This window comes from Galleria mellonella, unplaced genomic scaffold (genome assembly GCF_026898425.1).
Source record: "Galleria mellonella isolate WM207_F2 unplaced genomic scaffold, CSIRO_AGI_GalMel_v1 utg310, whole genome shotgun sequence".
Taxonomy (NCBI): Eukaryota; Metazoa; Arthropoda; class Insecta; order Lepidoptera; family Pyralidae; genus Galleria; species Galleria mellonella.
In genome coordinates, this window is record NW_026442071.1 from 1,250,557 (window position 1) to 1,272,636 (window position 22,080).

A 22,080-nucleotide genomic window follows, 5' to 3' on the forward strand; every position below is an offset into this window, starting at 1 on the left:
CAATTGTGTAAATTCTTTATCGCCGTAATGTTTTACATAAAAGCAATATTTTCAAAACCATATGATAATGGATATTACATGAGACATTGTATAAGATATAATAATCTAAAACCCAACGGCTATTTGTAAAATTTAAAACATCTAAAAAATCATGGATTGACTCTATCACGTGGCCGAGAAGGGTATATTACATTGATTGATTGGTTTTTATTTACATTAAATGTGTGGTAAATACATATTACACTTTTTGCGCTTTTAAAATGTTCATTCCATAACAGTCATTGAACTGAGATAGATAGCTGATAGCGAACATGATATCAGGTCGAATAGCCACTGCCAAGTACATAAGGGAACTAAGTTTTTATATGGTAGATTTTTATTTTCATATTCTTCTCCTTTTTATAATATGAAGCCTGGTTCTATGGGTGTGGATACCGGCTTACAGTCTTCCATTTTGTAATTTTATAATGCTATTTTCGATACCCATTAATCGTTGGGTTCACCCAAATCTTTAAGCTCGATTTTCAAATTTAGAAAGTCTTTGACTTCTTTTAGTTTATTAGTATACGAGTAAGCGATTAATAAATCATCGACATCTATAGAGCAATAATTATTTTTGCTCCTCTTTTCTCCTATATGTACAGGGATACGTATCTGAAACTTTGAACCCTATATTTTTTAATTCTAACATTCATATTTCTGTGCCTTTCACTTGCGTATTGCGACAGAAAGCGTTTTGATCGTTCCACTCTCTTTAATTGTAAAGATTGATTTAGGGTATGTCCTGTATATCGACGATAAGCACCGAGCTCTAGGTCTTGTTTTATAATACGTACCTAGCGGGAACCTTCATTTCTAGCGATACAATTTTTTGCTTCTTGGTGGGATTTCGATGAATTCTGGTTTTAACAGCATTAACAGCCTTTGTAATTCTAACAGCACGCGGCCGCCCTGATCTTTTCTGGTATTCAACAGAGGAAGTGTTGTTATATCTGTTGATAGTACGATATACGAATATAGGGCTGATACCAAGCTTTTGAAGTGTCTGGAACATGACCGGCGCACAGTGGGAACTTTGACTCATTTTCATCTCATAAATCTATATCTTCCGTATTAATAAAGATATGTACATGATTTTTTTTTCCTGATAATCTTAAATATATATTCTTTTAAATAATGTATGCTTTGTGAGTAAAAATTTATTTCTAATAGTTATAAATAATATAGGAATACAAGAAATATAAAATTTGTAGACTTACATTTATGTCCTAAGAAGTTTATATAGGAATAAGTAAAAGTATCTGCGTAAAAAACAAAAACTCTTATAAAGATAACTTAGAAGTCACTCAAGAGCTCCTTTACTTCATCAAAAAGTTCTAAATATTTTTTATTGGAAGGTTTTCTTAAACTTGTTATGTATGGGTCAGAGGTATATAAAAGTGCGTGTAGAACATCTTCGTTAGTGGCTACCCTCGAACATTGTCTTGCATGATGAAGCCTGAACTGTTTATAGTCTTTGTTCCGTGACTCTTGAGCATCTTCTGAAAATTACCCAAGAGGCAAGACAGAAAAAGTAACGTATCACACTTTCACGATGAATCAATACCTTGTGATTTTGGCGGATAGCAAGATTCTGTAACTTCACGAATCAACTTGTATGATGGAAACAATAAGCAATTCTTTGCTATCAAACAACTCATCATATTTTCATACTGTGCCTTGTTCAGATCCAATTCTACAAAAATGTTAAGATCTTAATCTTTTGAATATGCTGTTATATGTGCCGGTTCATTAAGAAGATTACTGCGTATTTTACTCTTTTTTTCTGACGGCCATGCTCGTAAAATATCAACGATAGATGCTTCATCTACTTCACCACGTGACCTTAAACCCTGTACATATGAGTTCAGTATGAAATCAAGTCCACAGGTATCAAGCAGTCTCTTGTTTTTCCGTTTCTTTGTACTCTCTGAACTGTCATCGTATCTTTTAGAAGGTCTTCCTCTTTTCTCTGTCAAAGTAGAAGGTTCAGGTTCGCATGTAGTTTTTTCTAGATTTACAGTGAAAATGACATTAAACCAATTGCTATTTTGATTTAAAAACTGTTCTTTCTTTCGACCACATTTCGTATAGCGTTGACGAAACTGAGTTATGAAGGACTTCTAAATACTTGCGATAATTTTTGCTATATTCGCATCTGAAGATTCAGTAATATTATTTCGTACATAGTTTGAGATATAATCACTATAATTTGTATCACTTTCAACAATAAGAGACTTAAGTCGCGTCCGGTACACGAGACTTCACTCATTGCGGAGAGATAAGTAATTAACAATTGTTTAGAAATGACAAATGCTTATAAAGAACTGTAATATTTCATATGTAAATGCACTATTTTATACTTAATAATGATCATAGACGTGTGCAAAATTACTTGATTTAAAAAATTCATCATTATGTGGTTATGCGGTAAAGAATAGGTCTGTATGGAAATGGGAACTAAATACTGTGTGAAATACTTGTTAAAAGTAACGTAAAAGATAAAATATAAAGTAATAATTGAGACAAAAGTATTTTTTTGAGTGTCCAGACAGAGAATCTCAAATAAAGAAAAAAATCTTAATATACGTACTTAGAAAAAAACATTCTCACCATGATATTATACTAGATTTAAATATATTACGCAGTAAAACTGCAAAAAAAAATCTTTTGCCCTCAAATTACATTATATTTCCTAATAAATTAAACCAAAATCAGAACTTCGGCAAGCTTCGGCAACTGTCAAATCTCCAATTGAAAGTTTTAGAAAAGAAAATAATACATATAACGATATATGGATCTTTGGTTAAGTAATATTGTACTAAACTAAATATATTTTTATTTTATAGTAAAGTACACATTCTAAGCATTTTAAAATGGTATCACACTATATGACTTCTATTGTTTTGATACTATAAAATTATACCAAACGAAATTTAAGTTTCATAATTATTTTTGTATTTTTTTCATTCCTTGACTTTAGATGCTCTGTTCTATGAAGTATGAATAGTGATAGATTTGAATCATACTTATAATGATAGAGTAACTCTTTAGCTACAATTTGAGGTATTATACATGCATATCCACAGAATTTTAGAAAAAGTATTTATGAGATGGCTTTCTTAGGCGAGTTCCCACTGTGCGGCGCCTCCATACTCACTTTATGCAATGCGATCACTACAATCCTATTTTCTGGGTGTTAACCCCATTCCATATTGTAATTTGATAATGAACACGAAAAAATATGTGAATTTTATGTAACAGTATTTATGGCCAGACTAGTAATATGTGTATATATATGTATAATTGTGTATGTATGTATGTATATATATATATCTATATATATATATCGGTATCGAAATATACAGTAATCAAATCTTTCCGATCTTTAGTAACAAAAAAAAGTGCTAAATGTAAATTACCTAAGATAGGCTATGAGTCCTTAATAAGACAGATATTATCGATGCTCTAACCCGCGTCGCTCCCCTTAATAACAAATCCCTTACTGTAACGCAATTTCCCCTATCTCTGATACTAAGCGCACATTTTAGATAGTAGTAGACAGTAGAGAAAACCTTGTGGTAAGATCGATCAAAGATAACGGTAACTATAAATCTTCTTTGAAATATCTGACATAGCAACACGTTTATATCGGAAATAAAATATAAACAGTGTAATTTATATTTTATTTCATTATCCATATCGATTACTGTACACCTATATAAACAAAAATGTACTTAATAAATATTAATATATTAATTTTTCTACGTTTTCTAAAAGAAGACTTTTGTAAAATCAGTGTTTTAATTTAGACTGTTTGAAAAAGGTCCTGAAATTATTATAACATTATAGTTTCCTTCTTATAATCAAACCAAGAATAAATAAAAAATATATGAAGGTGTTACTCTGGCAATACAAGTAATATGTATATATGTATAAGTGGAATAGGTACAAGCAATATCCACACAGTATCAGTCGGCTAATACATGTCTCTATTACATTTAGAATTGCAGCCATTAACGTATTATAATTTATATATATTTACAATAAATATACTTAATTTCTTTTAGGCAACATTATAGTACGTACCTAATCATTTCTTACACTGTCTAGAGGTCATGTTTCTTAACAAATTATAGTAGTTACCTTAAAAGAGAGAGAAAAGACAAAAAGATTAATGAGTTTAAAACAATCTGAGCTCATCTGAGGTCATAGATTATTTAAAAAACTTTTGTGTAGCGATAGAACTTCGCTTGCAAATTACAGACATTTCTCTTATATATTTTTTATAATATAGTATCTTCAAAATCCTTACATGTGAATATAATTTTATCAAAAAATCTACAGAACCGTTTATGAGATCTCGACACAGCATCTACAACCTAAACGTATTACTACAATAATCGTCTACAATTAATCTAATTAAAATATTTATAGTAATACAAGCGGCCCGGTACGTGCTTCGCTACGTATAAGGTGAAATAATAAAAAAAAATTAAAAAGTATATTAATGTTTAAAAATATAAAGACAAAGCAATAATCATCGCTGACAATTTGCTTTAATCGAAGCACTTCCAAAATGAAATGACTGCATGAATGACATAACAACATGCTTGTACTGTCAACACTCAAAAAGTTTCAATTTTACAACAAACCCCATCCTAAAAAGATTTAATTTGACACAAAAATTCCCATTAACAAAATGATCCGCCATTTATTAAATTCATTTGTTACAAAAAATTTTATAAATGAAGAACCGCTAGACCGATTTTGTGCAAACTTCACATAAACCATCTACTAAATAGTCCGTATAAAGCCTAAACATTTGGTTTGGATAGGTGTGCCCGTTCTTGAATTATAAAATTACAATGAAATGTGGCATTTTTATATATATAGATAGTTACTAAACTTTCATGTATTATTTTTCTAAATACCTTTTTTGCTTACTGTTGAAAACAAATAAGAAAATTCACAATCTCTATTCCTCATTTTGATCTTATTATATTATCTGTAACTACGGTTTATTTAAAAACTTAAATATTTATTCATTTAATAATAATCTTTCTCCAGTAAAGTTCTTAGTTGATTCCTGTACGATAACAAACGATTGTAAATAGGTGTATGTATTTGTGATAGGAAGTTTATGTATAAACTAATTGACAAAACGAAAGTGTTGGCAATATACACGCAAGTAATCTATAAAAAGCACTCAAAACAAGAGTCTTTTCTTGTGATGTAAGTGGAAACAAAGTAATAGGTACATCAGTCGGCCCATCGAAAATAATCCTTGTTCCGAGATGTGCGCACTCATATAACGTTTTCTCAGGATACTACTTCAGTTCACGTAGCAAATAAAAGCCAGATATGTTACAGTCAACAAAAAGCAATAATATATTTGTTGTTGTATATTACATGAAAAATAATTGTATATCTACCTAACTTTGTGTACGTGTAAATTTCATTTATTTCATAAATATATAATAATTCATAATTTCATACTAGTTATAGAATTTTGTATTAATAAGTATTTAATATAAGAATATAATGTGACTTTATTCTCTTGACGTGACTAAATGAACAAAGTATAACACACCAATAAAAGAGGAGGAAAATTGGAAATAAAACCCTATATCAAACCAAGCCGTCTGGCCACCGTCTTTTATTGCCGCTATATCCTCCTATTTTGAGAAAAAAAACCCATGCTCATCAGTGTTAAAGGATTGATAAAGTAGATAATAATATCATTGGACAATTTACACAGCTCTATCTAAGCCCCAAACTAAACAGACCTTGTACTATGTGTAATAGAGAGTAGATGGACTTGCTTAAATATATTTTATATCGGTTATGCAATATATTAAAGCAGAACATGTAAAGGATTTGTTTATGTGTGTAAATAAATATAATACTTTATATATATTTTACATAGAATTAGATATTTAATGTCTGAACTCAGAACCCATAAATCTGCGTACCACCAACTGTATAGATAATATCTACTATAGATAATGGTAGATCCTTCTCATTCATAAATTTTTCATAGCATAAACAGGACTAAAACGTGTGAAAAATGACAAAAAACTCTTTAATGAATACTTACTTTACTTTTAGATTTAAATAATTTTAAAACGATAAAGATTTCTACATATACTTATAAAACTTTCTGTGCTTGAACCTCTTGATTTTTTTACTAATAACCTACAATATTAAGTTTAACATGTACCTATACGAGTATATTACTTGTATGACAATTTGACTAAATATTTTATTAATATAAATGTTTGTATTACCATGTGATCGAGGCATATTTTGACATATAAATGACTCATTATAAAAATAGTGTGGAGTCTTTTTTACGATTTGAGTCTAAATTAAATACAATCTCTTAAGAATGGGCAAATAAACTGTTCCCGGATAACAGCAATAATAAAATTGCTAGTCTTTGTAAATCTATCACGAAACTTTGCTATTTTTTCCGCAAAATAACAAAGTATTCGGAACCCTAGCCTTTACTATTATTCACATTTTTTATTTCTTTATATTAAATTTGTATTGATACAAATAGCGTTAATTATAGTTAACTTATTGAATTCTAATTACCCGCAACTTTGTTGACGTGTTCTGAATATATTGACTGACTGGGATAAAAAGTAGCTTATTCCTCCCAAATCTAAACAAAATTTCGTGACGATTGGATGAATCGATATAACCCTAAGAGATAAATAATAAACAGATATTAAATAGAGTAAGAATAAGCATGTATCATTAATTGAAGTAAACTCTAAAATCGCTGTTTAGGCTCTAATTTTCAGCGTTTATTTTTAAAATGAAGTGGAAATTCTAAATAAATTGCCCTATTTATTTTTATAACAATTCTAAAATATTCTTTACTTTTATTCATTTCCGCAATATAATGATGCTCATAATTACATTTCGCAATAAATCTTACAACCGTAAATCGTACTCTGGTAACTGTGTCCAATAAATTTCAGCAGATACAAGTAGAAAATAAAGGGAATTTCCTGTCCTGTAACAATCGGACAAATCGTACCGCACGCTGGGTCGAACATTTCCCCAATGATTTGGCAACTCGCCTCCGCCTATATTTAAATCGTAATCTTACTGAGTCAACGCTCTCGTCGCTCTAACACTCAAAATAAACGATGCCGTGAAGACGACATTATTCGACCGAGTTCTAAATAGCAACAATGCATACAAACCACTTATTCTGTTCTGATAAATAATATTAAGATCAAGGACTCAATGTGTGTTTATATGTTAGAAGTTACTCAATAAAATTTACTAAACAAATTTTTCCTTACCATCTTTATAACCCTATAGAACACCTGGCAAAAAAATATAAAAGTAAACCCATTTAGTACAATAAATTTTAGCACAATTTGATAAATTAATGCAAACGTTTTAATCTGTATTGATTAACATTATTAATTCGTACTTTATGATAATGCTTATTTTTTCGTCATATTTTTTTTTTATTGCATAATAAATCTTTGTACATGTGCGGAGCTGAATGCCATATGGCATTCTCTACCAAGTAATCATTAGGTAAAAACAGAAAGCGTATGAAGGGCAGAGGTGGTGAAAAAGATGTGACATGATTATAGTAACATACTAATTTTTTTTATACTACTAAGGCAGCAAACAAGCATACGGCCCACCTGATGGTAAACGGTTACCGTAGCCTATGAACGCCTGCAATACCAGAGGTATTACGCGCGTGTTGCGGACCCAAAAGACACCTTCACCCCCCTTTTGAAGAACCCCATGCTGTAGTCTCTTGGGAAAACGTCGGCAGGGAGCTCATTCCATAACCTGAGTGTTCGTAGGAAACAACATCTCTGAAACCGTGTTGTATGCGACCATCTAGGCTGTAGGGTATGAGGGTGAACTCCCTGTCGATGGAGAGCCGTACGATAATAGAAAGTGGCCGTAAGCATCATATTGAATAATTTCTCTGAGCACAATTCGTTGTACAAGCGGTAGAACACGCAGAATGAGGCAAAATCTCTCCTTAGACTTAAGGGTTCGGTACTATATATATATATATATATATATATATATATATATATATATATATATATATATATATATATATATATATATATATATATATATATATATATATATATATATATATATAATAAAATAATAAAAATCAATTGCCGAATATATGTAAACGCACCACGACAGCTATATCTGGGGGGAAAGGGATCGTTAATAATGGAGTTACCATTGCTAGCAATATACCCAACCAGGTCGATCTCCTCGCGGTTCTCTCTGGAAACTATCATGGTTAATTCCTAATGAATTCATCATGATGGGCTAACTGGCCTGTTTTCATTCTCATCTATCACCCTTCACTAATGCTCCGCCAGCGTATCCCGTTAGCGCAGGCGGGGTTACCATACCATTTTCACCCATTAATAAAAAAACCTATTTGATTCTTTTTATTTTTTTTGTTGTGTTTTTATTTCTCCAGAAAAGATTTTTATGAAAAAAAAGGAAGGAAAAATCGTGCGGGAAACTAAAAAAACGCTTTGCACGGATATACTACTCGTGTAAAATCAACGCGGGCAGCTAGCTTTTTATTAAATAGTACAATAAATAATAATACAGTACATAAATACCCGTTTCTCTGTCTGTCTGTTTTTGTAGTTTCAGTACACTAAATGGGATATTTTCCCTATAAAATGTAGAGCATTTTTCAATATGTGTCATTTTGTCTCCTCAATAACACAAAAATGATAGACCAATTTTTCTAGTTTCAAATCAGATCTGATTTATTCTCAACTAGATTTTTCTCGAAATTTCGTACGTGTACATTTTCGAAGTAAGTTCAACTTTTAGATGGCGTACCAAGATAAAATATCCACAAGATTTTAAGTTAGGCCATTAAGCATTCAGGACCACAACTGTGAAAATCTACTTACAGTTACTAGTTTTCTATGCGTGAGATTCAAATAAATATAGCTTATTTGGATTTGAATTACTTCTTAAATATTTTTTCTAAATTCCAATCATTTTAGTAATGCGAGTAAGTACTAATAATTATTTTTATTTTAATTATAGTATTTTATTATAGACTGTGCATGTTAAATAATTTTTAATGTAATAACTACCGATTTATCTTACGTGTAATTTGATCGAGAAATCTCGACTACTTTGGAGACCGTCCTAAACCCTTCGTCTTGAGCGGCTGAGATGCAAGCGCGAACTTGTTATTATTATATTGAAATAAAAAGTGTGCTTACGAAGCTATTAACAATAAAATTAGGTTTTATTATTATACCAACTGTTAACTGTCCATTACTAAACATAGGCCTCCCCCACAAGGGGGGGGGAGGGTGTTGCCAGTAGATAGATAGATACTCTTTATTGTTTCCTCCAAAAGATAATTAAAAATTATAAATAAACAATTACAAGAAATGGTCACTGTATTTGCTACGCTTAGACAAATTGGCAACCGCAGTTAGCCTTTGGTGATGTTTTAAGAGGGATGCTGCTGCCCATCCCTTGACCTTTAAGTACCCTTTGTCACCTCTTACAACACCCATGGGAAAGGAAAGTGTGATCCGTTCTATTTCAGGACCACATGACATAATTATTACTTTAATTTTATTGAAAGATCATTATTGAGCTAAAATACTTTATATTTTATCCATCCAATTAGTCAATCACTTAAGCCGGAGCTTAGAAAACTAAGCTTCTTTAAAAAATTTTGAGGATAGATACTTAATCTGATTACAATAACAATAATATATGAATATGTAAACTTAAATATTTATATTTTACTTCCTTCTTAAACTGTTTAATTTAATAAACCTAAATAATTAATATAGGTTAATTATAATGATGGCATTCCATACAACCATCTTATTTAGATAATTGATCTTATTTTAATAATTCCTTTTATACACAAAATTGGTATGTTAAATTGTAATGTATTATAGATAACTGGTTAACTAATTACGCTAAGAATGTAACATACTACTAATCTACTCATACTAATACTCTCTTATGCAATATTTCATATTCCAGTGTCAACCCAATCCAAATAGTAAATAACAATTTTTATGTCTGTCATCATCTCACCTAAGAATATTTTTATGGTTATAAGCTATTAAGACATCACTGCGTTTTATGATAGCTTATTTATTACTTTGACCATGAGTATTACCAGTTAATCCAATTTTAAAGACAGCTGCAAAGTATTAAATGCAAAAAAAAAAAAACTTTCAATACCTACTTTTTAAATATTTTATATTACGTGCTGAGCAAAGTTATTACACTTACATTACGGGTAACCTTTGTATAACTTGCATAAATTTATTTTTTTACAAATATTCCTAGCTGAGGCTAAAGGCAACATTTTTATCTATAAATCCTTTTCAAGTAAATACGTTTAATTTTTAAATTTTTGTGAACGTGAATAACTAAATAATGAAAATGGTAACCACTATGTAAATGTCTGATAAAAATCTTCAATTATAGTATCTCAAATAATACAAATTAATATTGATATATTATATATAATGACTTTTAAGGTAGATAGAAATCACCTGTCCTTATTATATTGATATGCAACAGTATTATTATACAAATACATAATGTTACAAAATAAACTTTCACCTGGGAAGTCCCTGAAGATTTCGGTAATGGGCAGATATTGAACTGCTCAAAAGGCTTAAGCTCTGGACGAGTATTACTTTCAGGAAAAGGTCATATAGAGTCGACAATAGATAAAAATCCTTATAAGTGACATTAACGTAATAGCATTAACAACGTTATCGCGACAAATGTTTACTTATTGATATAATTTATGAAACCAAATTAAAATGATGAAATTTCAATCGTTTTTATAAAATTAATGTCTTTTTACCAACTTAAACAATTAACGAAACTCAGACTAATTTAAGCAATACTATTACAGTATTATGTTCATAATATAATGAGCAGAACAATAAAATACATATACGAAAGCAAAATCAATATGTTCCTACCTACTAATTTTTAATAATAAGTTAAAGACGTTATCCATAGTCCCTATAAAGGACTTCAAGGAAAAAATATACCTCAATTAATTAAACTTGAAATACTGTAACAAACAGACTGAGTTTATTTGCTTATATTTTATTTTTCAAGAAAGCAATGATAAACTGTTGGCGATTATGATTTTATGTATATAAATGTTATAGCAACTTAGCATCTGTAATTATAGAGACACTCTTATAGTTTATTACAGTAACATAAACAAATAAGTTTGTTTTAAATAACTATAGCATTGGTGCATTAAGTAAACAATTATTGTGAATAATTCCATTTGGCTCAATCACAGAATCAATGGTAATATAACATGTAAAAAACTTCATTGAAGCACAACATGGATAAATTGACTTTAATATAAACATCTAAAATATAGTTAAAAACAAAATTATCAGCAATATCGAAATTCTTGGCAATACACCAAAATATCTACATCGAAAGTGAAGGAAAGTTAACTACAATCTAATACGATTTTGATACAATACAGAGAAGTGTGTTGAACATACAGTAATATAAACATACTCATTTATTGTTCATCATTTTATAATTAATAATTTGGAAATTTTCATATATGTAGAACGAGATATAACAAAGAATTAAAATCTTTCGTGTCACAAAATACTTGATATATTTATTTAACGCCAATGAAAATTAACTAACGGGGAAGATTTTAGTATAACATTCTTTCAAGTACCTAAATGTAAGTAAATAATAAATTTTAGCATTTTTATATTTAACATTGGAGAATTACACCGATGTCTCATGGCATGGCATTCTATGGGCATAAAAAAAATAACAGACATACTACTTACTTTCAATTTTGTAATAGTAGAGGCACGATAAATATAGAACAATAAGGAGCCATATAAATAGAAAATCTTTAATTGAAATATGTATGATTCCATTCATTCATTCAACTAAATTCGATACACGTGCGTTTACGTAAGACAAAATTGCCAAAAATTATCTTGAACTGTTATTAGATATATATTATTATAAATTTTATTCAAAATAAAGTTTATTACTTATACCATTACGTATTTAGAAAAGAAAAATATATTTTATGTTAGGGACCTAAAATATTGTTTCTGACATAATTAACAAACTCTTTTAATCATATTCAAAACAAATTTCCTGACTATTCAGTAATATGTTTTATTTATAACCGTTTACCATCGGATGGGCTGTATGCATGTTTGCCACGTTCATGGTATTTAAAAAAAAAACTATACTTTTCAACCAGAAATTTTGATAGAAAGGTATTTAAAAATTTCTAAAAGTACTACAGTAATATAATATGTACTCACCTTTCCTCTTATTAGAAAAACACAAATCAAAAAAAAATCACAAAATAAAATCACATTGCTAGAATATCCAGTTATAACCAGAGTGAAAAGTTATTCGGGAAAGCTTCTCACAAAGTTGCCGTGCGCTCGGTCGCGACGCGGCTACAAAGCTCCGAGTGCAACTAGACCAACCCTCGCGGCAGAACACAGACGACTGAAGTACAGGGAACGTAAAGAGCAACCTACATATGTTCACAGTTTTTCCACCGGTAACATTTGTGAGATTCTTAATTTATTCAGAGCCCACTGTAATACTTAAATGAATAGTCTAAATATTATGACATAATTGCAATGTCGCAATACAACAATTACAAGTGGCAGTTACACAGAATGTAACGAAAGAATACAATAAATCTAATTTCAACGATAATATTCATGAAAATATCTATTTTAATTATTCACTTAGATATTTCAGTGTGATATTTCACTTTGAATAAATTTGAGAATCTACTATATATACGTATATCAGGAAAATTTTATGAAGTTACTGTTAGTCACTGGTAGTGTTTCCGACAATTGTTTCGACTTTATCCGAAAGTCTTATTCACAATTTAAATTAAGAATTTCACACCTGTTATCGATAATGTAGATCTGACTAAATGCACAAATCGTGTGGTCACCTATATTTATTTATTAAAAATTCAAAATACACAAACTCCTTATTACAACTAAAATAAACAAATGAATTACACTTACAAAATATGATTAGATTTAAAATAAATACCTCTGTTACATACATAAATACTTATATACATTTCTATATACTAGTAAAAATAAAAGAAAACTATCTTCTTTAAGCCACTTTTTAGCGGTTACGTTGTTAAATTGTTAAATTATACGAACAAAATTTTTATTTTTTTAACGGGTTTAAAGCATTAATTCATACTTACATATCAATTAATATTAATACAATACAAACGTAAAGATACACGTGCGCGTAAACAATAATACAAATACAGTAACAGTACAAATATTATGAAAACACTACCTACTTACATTTATACTCAGACTCGTATTCGACGACAGCTCTCGAAAGCATGTTATTGATGATAGGTAATAAAACCACACCCATATACATCCAACGAAACACTTCTCACTTGCTGAAAATCACTTTTATATAACTAAATATATGTGCCTACCTACTATTTTATGTGATTACGATGTTATATAAATTACAGTATAAAAAAATCTCCCTCGTATTGTATACCCACCATTACCAAAATAATATAGTCAATCAAAATTATTTTTCGTCTCAGTAGCTATTTTATCAGAATTAAAATTACACATTATCGACATTTGTACAGACAAATTGACAAAGCATTTCGATTATATATTCAAAATTACTTGATTGGGATTGGTTAGTTTGGGACTAGATAACGGCGTGTTTAAAGAGGAGCTCATGTGGGCCGTGACCATCCTAATTTTAATGGAGAATTTTTTAATGACAATGAAATGGTAACCTTGCATGCGCTTACGGTATACGCTGGCGGAACACCGGTGAGGGATGATAGTGGAGATAAAAAGGCAGGTCAGTAGTCCATCGTGATGTATACACCTGTAATTCAGCACGATGGTTTCCTGAGGGAACACGTGGAGGTCGACCTAACAGGGTATATTGCTTACAATGAGACTCGTAGTCCGCATTGCTAAACCCTCCCCCCCCCCCCAATCCGGTGTCCATCCCAGGATATGAGCGAAGCTTTACAAAGACATGTCTAAATATATATACAAACCTTTTTAAGGGGCTAGGCCCCCTTAAAAACCATCTTAAATACTACAATGTCCCCTTGCAAACTATTCCTGGTGAATTTGTCATGGTGGGCTCATACACCAGACTAACTTCATTGTCATCTACCATCACTCACTATATCAATAACACAAACAAGGTTACTATACATACTTTTATCCTCTATAAGAATATATTAACGTCAATTGGTGCTTGTTAAATCAATCTCGCATCCTCTTTTCTTTTAAACCTCATTTTCAAGATTAACATTTATCTCTATACGTACCTACCTAAACCGTCTTTATAGAAATAAAATTGTTTCAAATATTAATTTTGTGGGAGTAATTCATATTCAAGCTGAATACAAAGCATAAAAGTACATACAAGCGCAACAAAGCTTGTTTAATTTGCAGTTTATTATATTTTTTGCACTATGAGAGAATGCGGAAATTGTGTCTAATGTAAATTTATCCTGAATATAGCGCGTCTTTTTAGAAAATACTCAGTGGATTTCAATTAAAATATCTACCTACTTATATTACATACTTATACACATCATCATAATCATCATATCAGCCGTTATCTGTTCACTGTTAAACATAGGCCTCCCCCATAGACTACCATAAAGAACAACCACCTGCATCCACTGACCCTCTGTAATGTATTTTAGGTCATCATTCCATCTAGTGGGGTAGTAGTCCTACACTGCGTTTGTCTGTACGGGGCCGCCACACAAGAACGAAGTAGAAAGATACTAGCTATTTGACAAGACTATTGCCACTTCAAGAAAATAATCTGCCATCTGATTCAGACCATTCATCTGAATCAGCTATTTTCGTTTTGGCCAATCTATCCCTTCCACCACGTTTACTGTGATATTAGTAAGAATCTTTGTCAATGCCTAAATGATTATATTAGATAGGTAAACAATAAAGATTGTGTTTGCGATTGAAACAAATTAAGGTATTAGATATTTCAAACATTAATATTTTCATTTTGATATGGATGATTTGCAACATTTAGATAATTAAGAGATTAATAAAGATGAGTAAGTACAAACCCCTGCTAGGTGGTACCTGTAGTATTAATTATCTGTGGAATTAATAAAACTATATTAAATGAAAGTAATTGACCCGATTTTTTTGCAAAAGTGAATGTAAGTATATATACAAATAAACTTAGATGTATATAAATACCTTCGCGTGCTCTATAGAATTATCTACTTGGAAAACATACGTGCGTTCGCCTGTGAACTATTTGTTACTGCAAAAATGCCAATTTTCTGCAGAGAATGTACCTAACAGCGATAAGAAAATCATTATTTTTTTCGTGTAAAAAACTCAATATAACCTCTTAGTAAAGAATTAGTACTATATATTATGATTACGCTGAATAACATAATATGTTCTTCCGAAACAAATTTTATATAAATAGTTATAGATAGATAATATTAGCTTTGCAAAACTACTAGATACCTATTTAATTGTAGTCCTCGATCGTCAAGTAATCTAATTCCTAAAATGAAAGCCACGACAATATTGCAGCCCACTTACTATTCGACCCTATCAATAAAATTTTGCCCGTAAAAGAAGAAAATAAACTTTCAAAACCTTTTGTTTTTTTATTTTATTTATTAAATAAGATACATTATATGCGTACATAGAACACTGATAAAAAAACATGTCAGCAAATTTGACAATTAACTGACAAAAATTGACCCGTTTTTGAAGCTTTTTTTTTATGGATGAAAATGGAATGATAACCCTGCCTGCGCTGGCGGAACACCAGTGAAAGGTGATAGATGAGAATTAAAACAGGCCAGTTAGCTAATCATGATGAATTCATCAGGAATTAACCATGATAGTTTCCAGGGGGAACCGCGAGGAGGTCGACCTGGTAGAATATATTGCTAGCAATGGGATTCTCAGTCTCCATTACTAACAAATCCTTTCCCCCCGTTTTTGAGGCTTGAGGCTCTATACACACACACACACACACACACATACACACACACACACACACACACACACACACACACACGCGCACGCACACACGCACACACGCGCAAGTTTCGTTAAAATCCGTTTTTAGTAGTTTTTGTTTCTATAATGAACATACAGACAGACAAAAATTTTATTGTTTGTATTTTTAGTATCAGTATCGATCACTAATCACACCCTGATTTTGGAAATATATTTCATGTACAGAATTGACCTCTCTACATATTTATTATAAGTATAGATAATCGAGTATTATCTAGATACAAAAATAATGCTCTGTGTCCCGTGATGTCAAATATAAGTCAAACTGCTTCAGTGTCATCATGTGTCATGTCAATAAATATGGCGTCTTCTAGTAATATCATTATCATCGTTAACATATGTGAATTATTTCGTAAATCGACGTTAACACTGTATCTATCACCTAATTTTCTATTTCAAAATAATATGTCAATCAATTTACTGTGATAATCTATGTTACAATGTTACAGTATTTTCACAAAGTTGTCATGAATGTTTACAAACTGTAACCAAGATACAATATTTTTCTTGAAGCACATTACAATTAAACGGAAATCACGGCGTCGAAAAAGTCAGAAGATTCCCCGCATCTGGCAGATAGTAGATATAAGGTACTTTATTTATAACTGGCTTTAAGTACAGCTTAGATCACATTAATTAGGATAAAAGAGACCCTATGTGTTAATCCAAATTATGATCCATCTATCTAACAAATTTCATATAAATCTATTCAGCACATTAATCGTGATTTTCTTATTAATATTAATTTAGTAATGCATTTCCAACAATCTATACAATCTTTCACTTTTGTATTTCTTCTACAATCAGATTAATTGGACTGAATATAAGTAATTGTACCAGTAGTTTCTTTAAAAATATAATATTACAGATGCCAGCTGCTAGTTTCGGCTCTTTAGCACAGTTACCAGCTAATGGTGATTGTGGTATAAAGGATGTATGGAATCACAACCTTCATGAAGAATTTCAAATAATAAGACAGGTTTGTTTACTTTTATTTATTCCTTAGAAAGATCAACAGCTTTCCAGTAATAAAAATATTATTAAATATAATAATAATTCGTTCCATTTTGATAACCAAGCAAAAGACAAATGTTTCAATCACAGATTGCGAACCATTATTTTTAAAAATTAAGTTTAACTACTGTGCCCTAAATTACTAATTTAAGTAGATGTGAACAACACCACATAACTTAATATTTATTTCATAGGGAATATGTCTTTTATTAATTTTTAGTATTCATCATTTACATTATAATAATGAAAAATATAAATACTGTGTGATTGTACATTAAATATATTACATTACATTAATTACCATCATTTTGTTTGGGCTTTGAAGAACATTCAATACAAAGTGCAGTATATGTCACTATAGGCATTACAGTTATATTGATTTTCATGTTTAATTGATATATAGACTAGAAATCTAAAAAGTCATTGATCCACCACAATGTTAACAATTGACAAAGAATTTCTATTTAAGTTTATCTTTGCCAAATCTGATCTTAATTATCCTTTTATTAATTATAGGAGTTTTCTCCCATATTGATTACATACTGTTTTGTCAACATTGAAATTGGTTTGTTTTCCAAATACCTTAATTATTTATTTGTTTCTCGATTTATGAAATCAGAATAAAATAGTAATGCTAACATTTTTAGGTAGTACAAAAGTTTCATTGGGTAGCAATGGATACTGAATTTCCAGGAGTCGTAGCACGACCCATTGGAGAATTCAGATCTACAGCTGACTATCAGTACCAATTGCTCAGGTATTAATATTTTATTTATTAGGTATTAGATTTATTACTAGGGTTACATATACAAACTGTAAATTTTGCACACATAAGGAACTCCATTGAAAGAGATTCTTAATATAGAATGTCTACATTAACATGGCATGCCCCTTCAACTTTTTACTTCAACTATATACAAACATAGTACTCTATTTGTGTTTTGTAAAGAATCATCTTTGGTAGCTGTCCAACAGCACTCTAAGATGGTTGATCTTATGGGTTTCTAATTGCATAGTGATTTGAAAGTACTCACTGTCAAAATGTTTTATGTACACCTACTATGCTTGACTTTTTTCATATTCCTTTGAAAACTACTTGGTTTTTATTATATATATTTACCTTACTCCTCACTCTAGAGCTAATCTGCTTTTTCATAAAACTAAAACATTTTACAAACTTATTTTAACTAGTAGTGTATTTGTTGTCCTTACTTGTAAAACTCGTTAGTTTTACTAGATGTATTGACCAAATAATCATAATTAAAGTGAATAAATTAAACCTGACAGGTAGGATATATGGCATTCATACAAAGATCTTATGCAGCACCACAGCTATACTGCTAAATACAGATGCAAATTATCAAAGCACAAGTCACTGTATTTGTTCAAATTCGATATTTATTCACATTATATTTATATTAGATTATATTTATTGATGGTTGAAATCTTATAAGTATTTTTACTAACACATTATATGTTATTTTTATTTGAGGAGTGTACCATGTTAATGTAAACAATCTATACCTATGTACCTATGTATTAAGTAAATTAACAAGTAATAAACAAACAAACTCTCATGTTTAAAATGTTACTAAGGATTAAATCTGTATTGCATTATGTTGTAATCTGTTAGAAAAACTTACTACATAGATTCATATTTTAATCTAAACCAAAGTATTATAATATTGTAAGTGCGGACCAATCAAGTTTTATTAAAAATAATTAAATGACATGAAATTATTCATTTAATTATTTTAATGATATGATATATATATATATATATATATATATATATATATATATATATATATATATATATATATATATATATATATATATATATATTACATTAACCATTGTTTTATTAACTAATTGTAGATGTAATGTTGATTTACTAAGAATAATCCAACTGGGTCTCACATTTATGGATGAAAATGGCAAGACACCACCTGGCTACACAACTTGGCAGTTTAACTTCAAGTTTAATTTACAGTAAGTTAATACCTACTTATTCTTATGTCAATTCGTAATTTTTAGAATTAATATCTGCCTATTAGAAATCACCAAAAAATGACTGAACAGATAAAAAAAAATATAATGGAGTTAGTATTTTCTAACTTGAACAAAAGCTACATTATTAAAAATTAACCGTATTTTAAATTTTGTAGGGAGGACATGTATGCCCAAGATTCCATTGATTTGCTTCAAAATTCGGGATTGCAATTCAGAAAACATGAAGAAGATGGAATAGAGCCATTAGAGTTTGCAGAGCTTCTAATGTCATCGGGTAAATCTATATAAGGCCTTAAATTTCAGTTCCACTGATTGATTAGTAGTATCTTGTTGAAGATAATATACCTATACAGAAGAAACAAAAGACAGCTTTGCAAAAACTACTTAATATTGTTTATTACTTTTTTAAAACTCTGCTCTAATTTAGAAGTAATAATAAAATGCCAATTTCTACTCATCACGTCATAGCAAAGATGAAAGTTTATGCTGAATAATCCAAATAAATAATTTATACTAACCAATCTTATTTTTTTTTTTTGCAACAGGTCTTGTACTTATGGATAATATAAAATGGCTTAGTTTTCATTCAGGATACGATTTTGGGTATTTATTGAAACTTCTCACAGATCAAAATTTACCACAAGATGAAAATGATTTCTTTGAGAGTCTAAGATTATACTTCCCAACTGTATATGATGTAAAGGTATGTTTGTTTGTTTATAGTGGCATGTTAACTATTCTAATTGTTGTTATTATAACAGTATTTCTTATAAAATTATATTTGCAGTATTTAATGAAATTGTGCAAGAATTTGAAAGGTGGGCTTCAAGAAGTAGCAGATCAACTAGAATTGCGAAGGGTAGGGCCACAGCACCAAGCAGGATCTGATTCACATCTCACAGGAATGGCATTCTTCAAAATAAAAGAGGTATTTAATTGTATTGATTAAAATTTTAAGAAAAAAATATTGCAATGATTAAGTCCAATATGCAGTGTGCACTTCATTAAATCAAATATCTTTTGTAATTTTTCAGATATTTTTTGATGATAACATTGAGAGCTCAAGTGGTCACTTGTATGGATTAGGAGCACCCTTCTCAGTAAATGTTAACAATTTTCAAGACAATGGAGAAAATGGCAATTCGTCCTGATCGGGAGAATCGGTGTGCATGAGCCTCACACCACAGCCACGCGTCTTCCACCTTACCGAGTGACTTCGCGTAACAAGCAGGAACACATTATATGCATTGTATATAGATGTGGATTATTAACTGTATACAGTCAAATTCTACTGATTTTTATGTTACTTTTGTAAATAATTCGGAAATCTCCATCCGATTGCGTATTTGGGATAAACATTATTAAACACAACAAAAAATTACCCATAATAGAACAATTACTGACCAAATCAAGTGTGATATCTGCAGATTGATTTTTATAATGATTTTTACAATCTCCTGAATGAGGACATTTGCCAAAATTATTCTTTGACACTCATGTAATACTTGAGAAACTAAACAATTTGAGATATTGATGTTATTTTATAGTATTTTAATATCTAAAAATTTATATAAGTACATCGTTTTGGTGGATAAGTAAATCATTTACAATAGCGTCGCATCACTTTTTCTCATCCGCACATCTATACTATTAACTATAGTACAGTTTATTCGATAAAATTTCTCATTGACCTTAACATATTTATTTTTAGTAACATATAAATGTCCCTTTTATTTTATATTATGACACATTGGTGAAATCAATACCATAAAATGTAATGGAAAAGCACATACTCATGATAATAGATGTGACCATAAATGTCGCAAAAAGCCAGTAGCTATGTTTCTACTTACTATGATTTACTCCATTCACTACACATCTATCAAAAAAACATTAATATTTCAGTCAATCACATTATTTCTCATTATTTTAGTAACCAATATTTTTGTTATACAGTGGCATTAATTATACGTCCATAGAATATAAACTAATAAATAAATTTGAAAAGGTGGCGCATCTCTGTGACACTCTGGCATTCCTTATTTCCTTTCAGTTTAAGCCTGGATATTTATTGTCACATGTTATATAAGTACAGCTAATTTTTGAATATGTTTAAAAATGTTTATTAATTTTAATTGTAAAAGTAATCTGATTGATTTAATGCATTTTTGTCAGGAATACTCTACTAGTTTCGGTACCCTCAGAAACCTTACAGTTGGTCGTGACGCTAGCGCAAACCACAATCTTATTTTATCAATCCGATTATTTAATAATTAAAAAATATTTATATTATATATCTTAAAAAAAAAAATATTTCAATAATGTTCAATACCTAGTTTAGAAAATTATAATAATTAATACGCCTTAAATTACTGTCATTTCTGTTAATAACTAAAAAAAAAGTTAAATAATCTTATTTTTATTAATACATTGATTAGTTTCCCAAGTATTAGATGTAATATTTATTAATTGATCAATTAATGATACATATTTTATACACGATAGATTAGATTTAAGGAATTATTTTTTTCTTAAGATTTTACCATTTATTTTGTATCTTTCTTATGTGATATGATAAGAACAGTTTCATATCTGCTGTTTTTGTACTATTCGATAAAGAAAGGTAATAAAATAATTTTAAAATTAGCGAGTATTTGTTATTGTTTTATACTTAAATATTACTTCCTTCAATGCATCTTTAACTCGTAGTGTATTTAAGCAAGCATACTTAAAAGGCGTCTCACCATTAAAATTCCCCCTCTATATAGTAAACAGTAATGACAGCCGAAAATTATAGGATATTTACTATCAATTTTCAACTTTATATTACCAAAAA

At 29.8% G+C, this 22,080-nt stretch overlaps 2 protein-coding genes across 3 annotated transcripts in view; one reads left to right on the forward strand and one right to left on the reverse strand.

Moving 5' to 3' along the window:
• Window positions 1–12,621, reverse strand: part of LOC113523355 (serine/threonine-protein phosphatase rdgC) — an 82,030-nt gene extending 69,409 nt beyond the window's left edge. Inside the window, exon 1 of the mRNA XM_026909293.3 lies at window positions 12,411–12,621. The gene's annotated coding sequence lies outside the window, so the exon portion shown is untranslated. The remainder of the gene's footprint in view (window positions 1–12,410) is intronic.
• A 3,859-nt stretch (window positions 12,622–16,480) lies between these two features.
• Window positions 16,481–21,890, forward strand: LOC113523306 (CCR4-NOT transcription complex subunit 7-like). 2 transcript variants are annotated; one of them, XM_026909218.3, is made up of 9 exons: window positions 16,481–16,588; window positions 16,667–16,807; window positions 17,086–17,196; window positions 17,879–17,988; window positions 19,110–19,223; window positions 19,400–19,518; window positions 19,790–19,947; window positions 20,032–20,172; window positions 20,279–21,890. In XM_026909218.3, the coding sequence occupies exons 3-9, from the start codon at window positions 17,086–17,088 to the stop codon at window positions 20,393–20,395; spliced, it is 870 nt and encodes a 289-aa protein (XP_026765019.1). In that variant the 5' UTR covers window positions 16,481–16,588; window positions 16,667–16,807; the 3' UTR covers window positions 20,396–21,890. The 2 variants fall into 2 exon arrangements, with proteins under 2 accessions (XP_026765019.1, XP_026765018.1); XM_026909217.3 differs by having other exon boundaries at window positions 16,492–16,807.
• Window positions 21,891–22,080: the final 190 nt, after the last annotated feature.

What these genes read in the sequence shown, in the direction of transcription:
- LOC113523306 (XM_026909218.3), top strand. Translation starts at nt 17,086, where the DNA reads ATGCCAGCTGCTAGTTTCGGCTCTTTAGCACAGTTACCAGCTAATGGT. An exon ending in AACTTCAAGTTTAATTTACA is followed by an intron (nt 19,224 to 19,399) that starts GTAAGTTAATAC and finishes TAAATTTTGTAG; the next exon opens with GGAGGACATGTATGCCCAAG. An exon ending in CATTCTTCAAAATAAAAGAG is followed by an intron (nt 20,173 to 20,278) that starts GTATTTAATTGT and finishes GTAATTTTTCAG; the next exon opens with ATATTTTTTGATGATAACAT.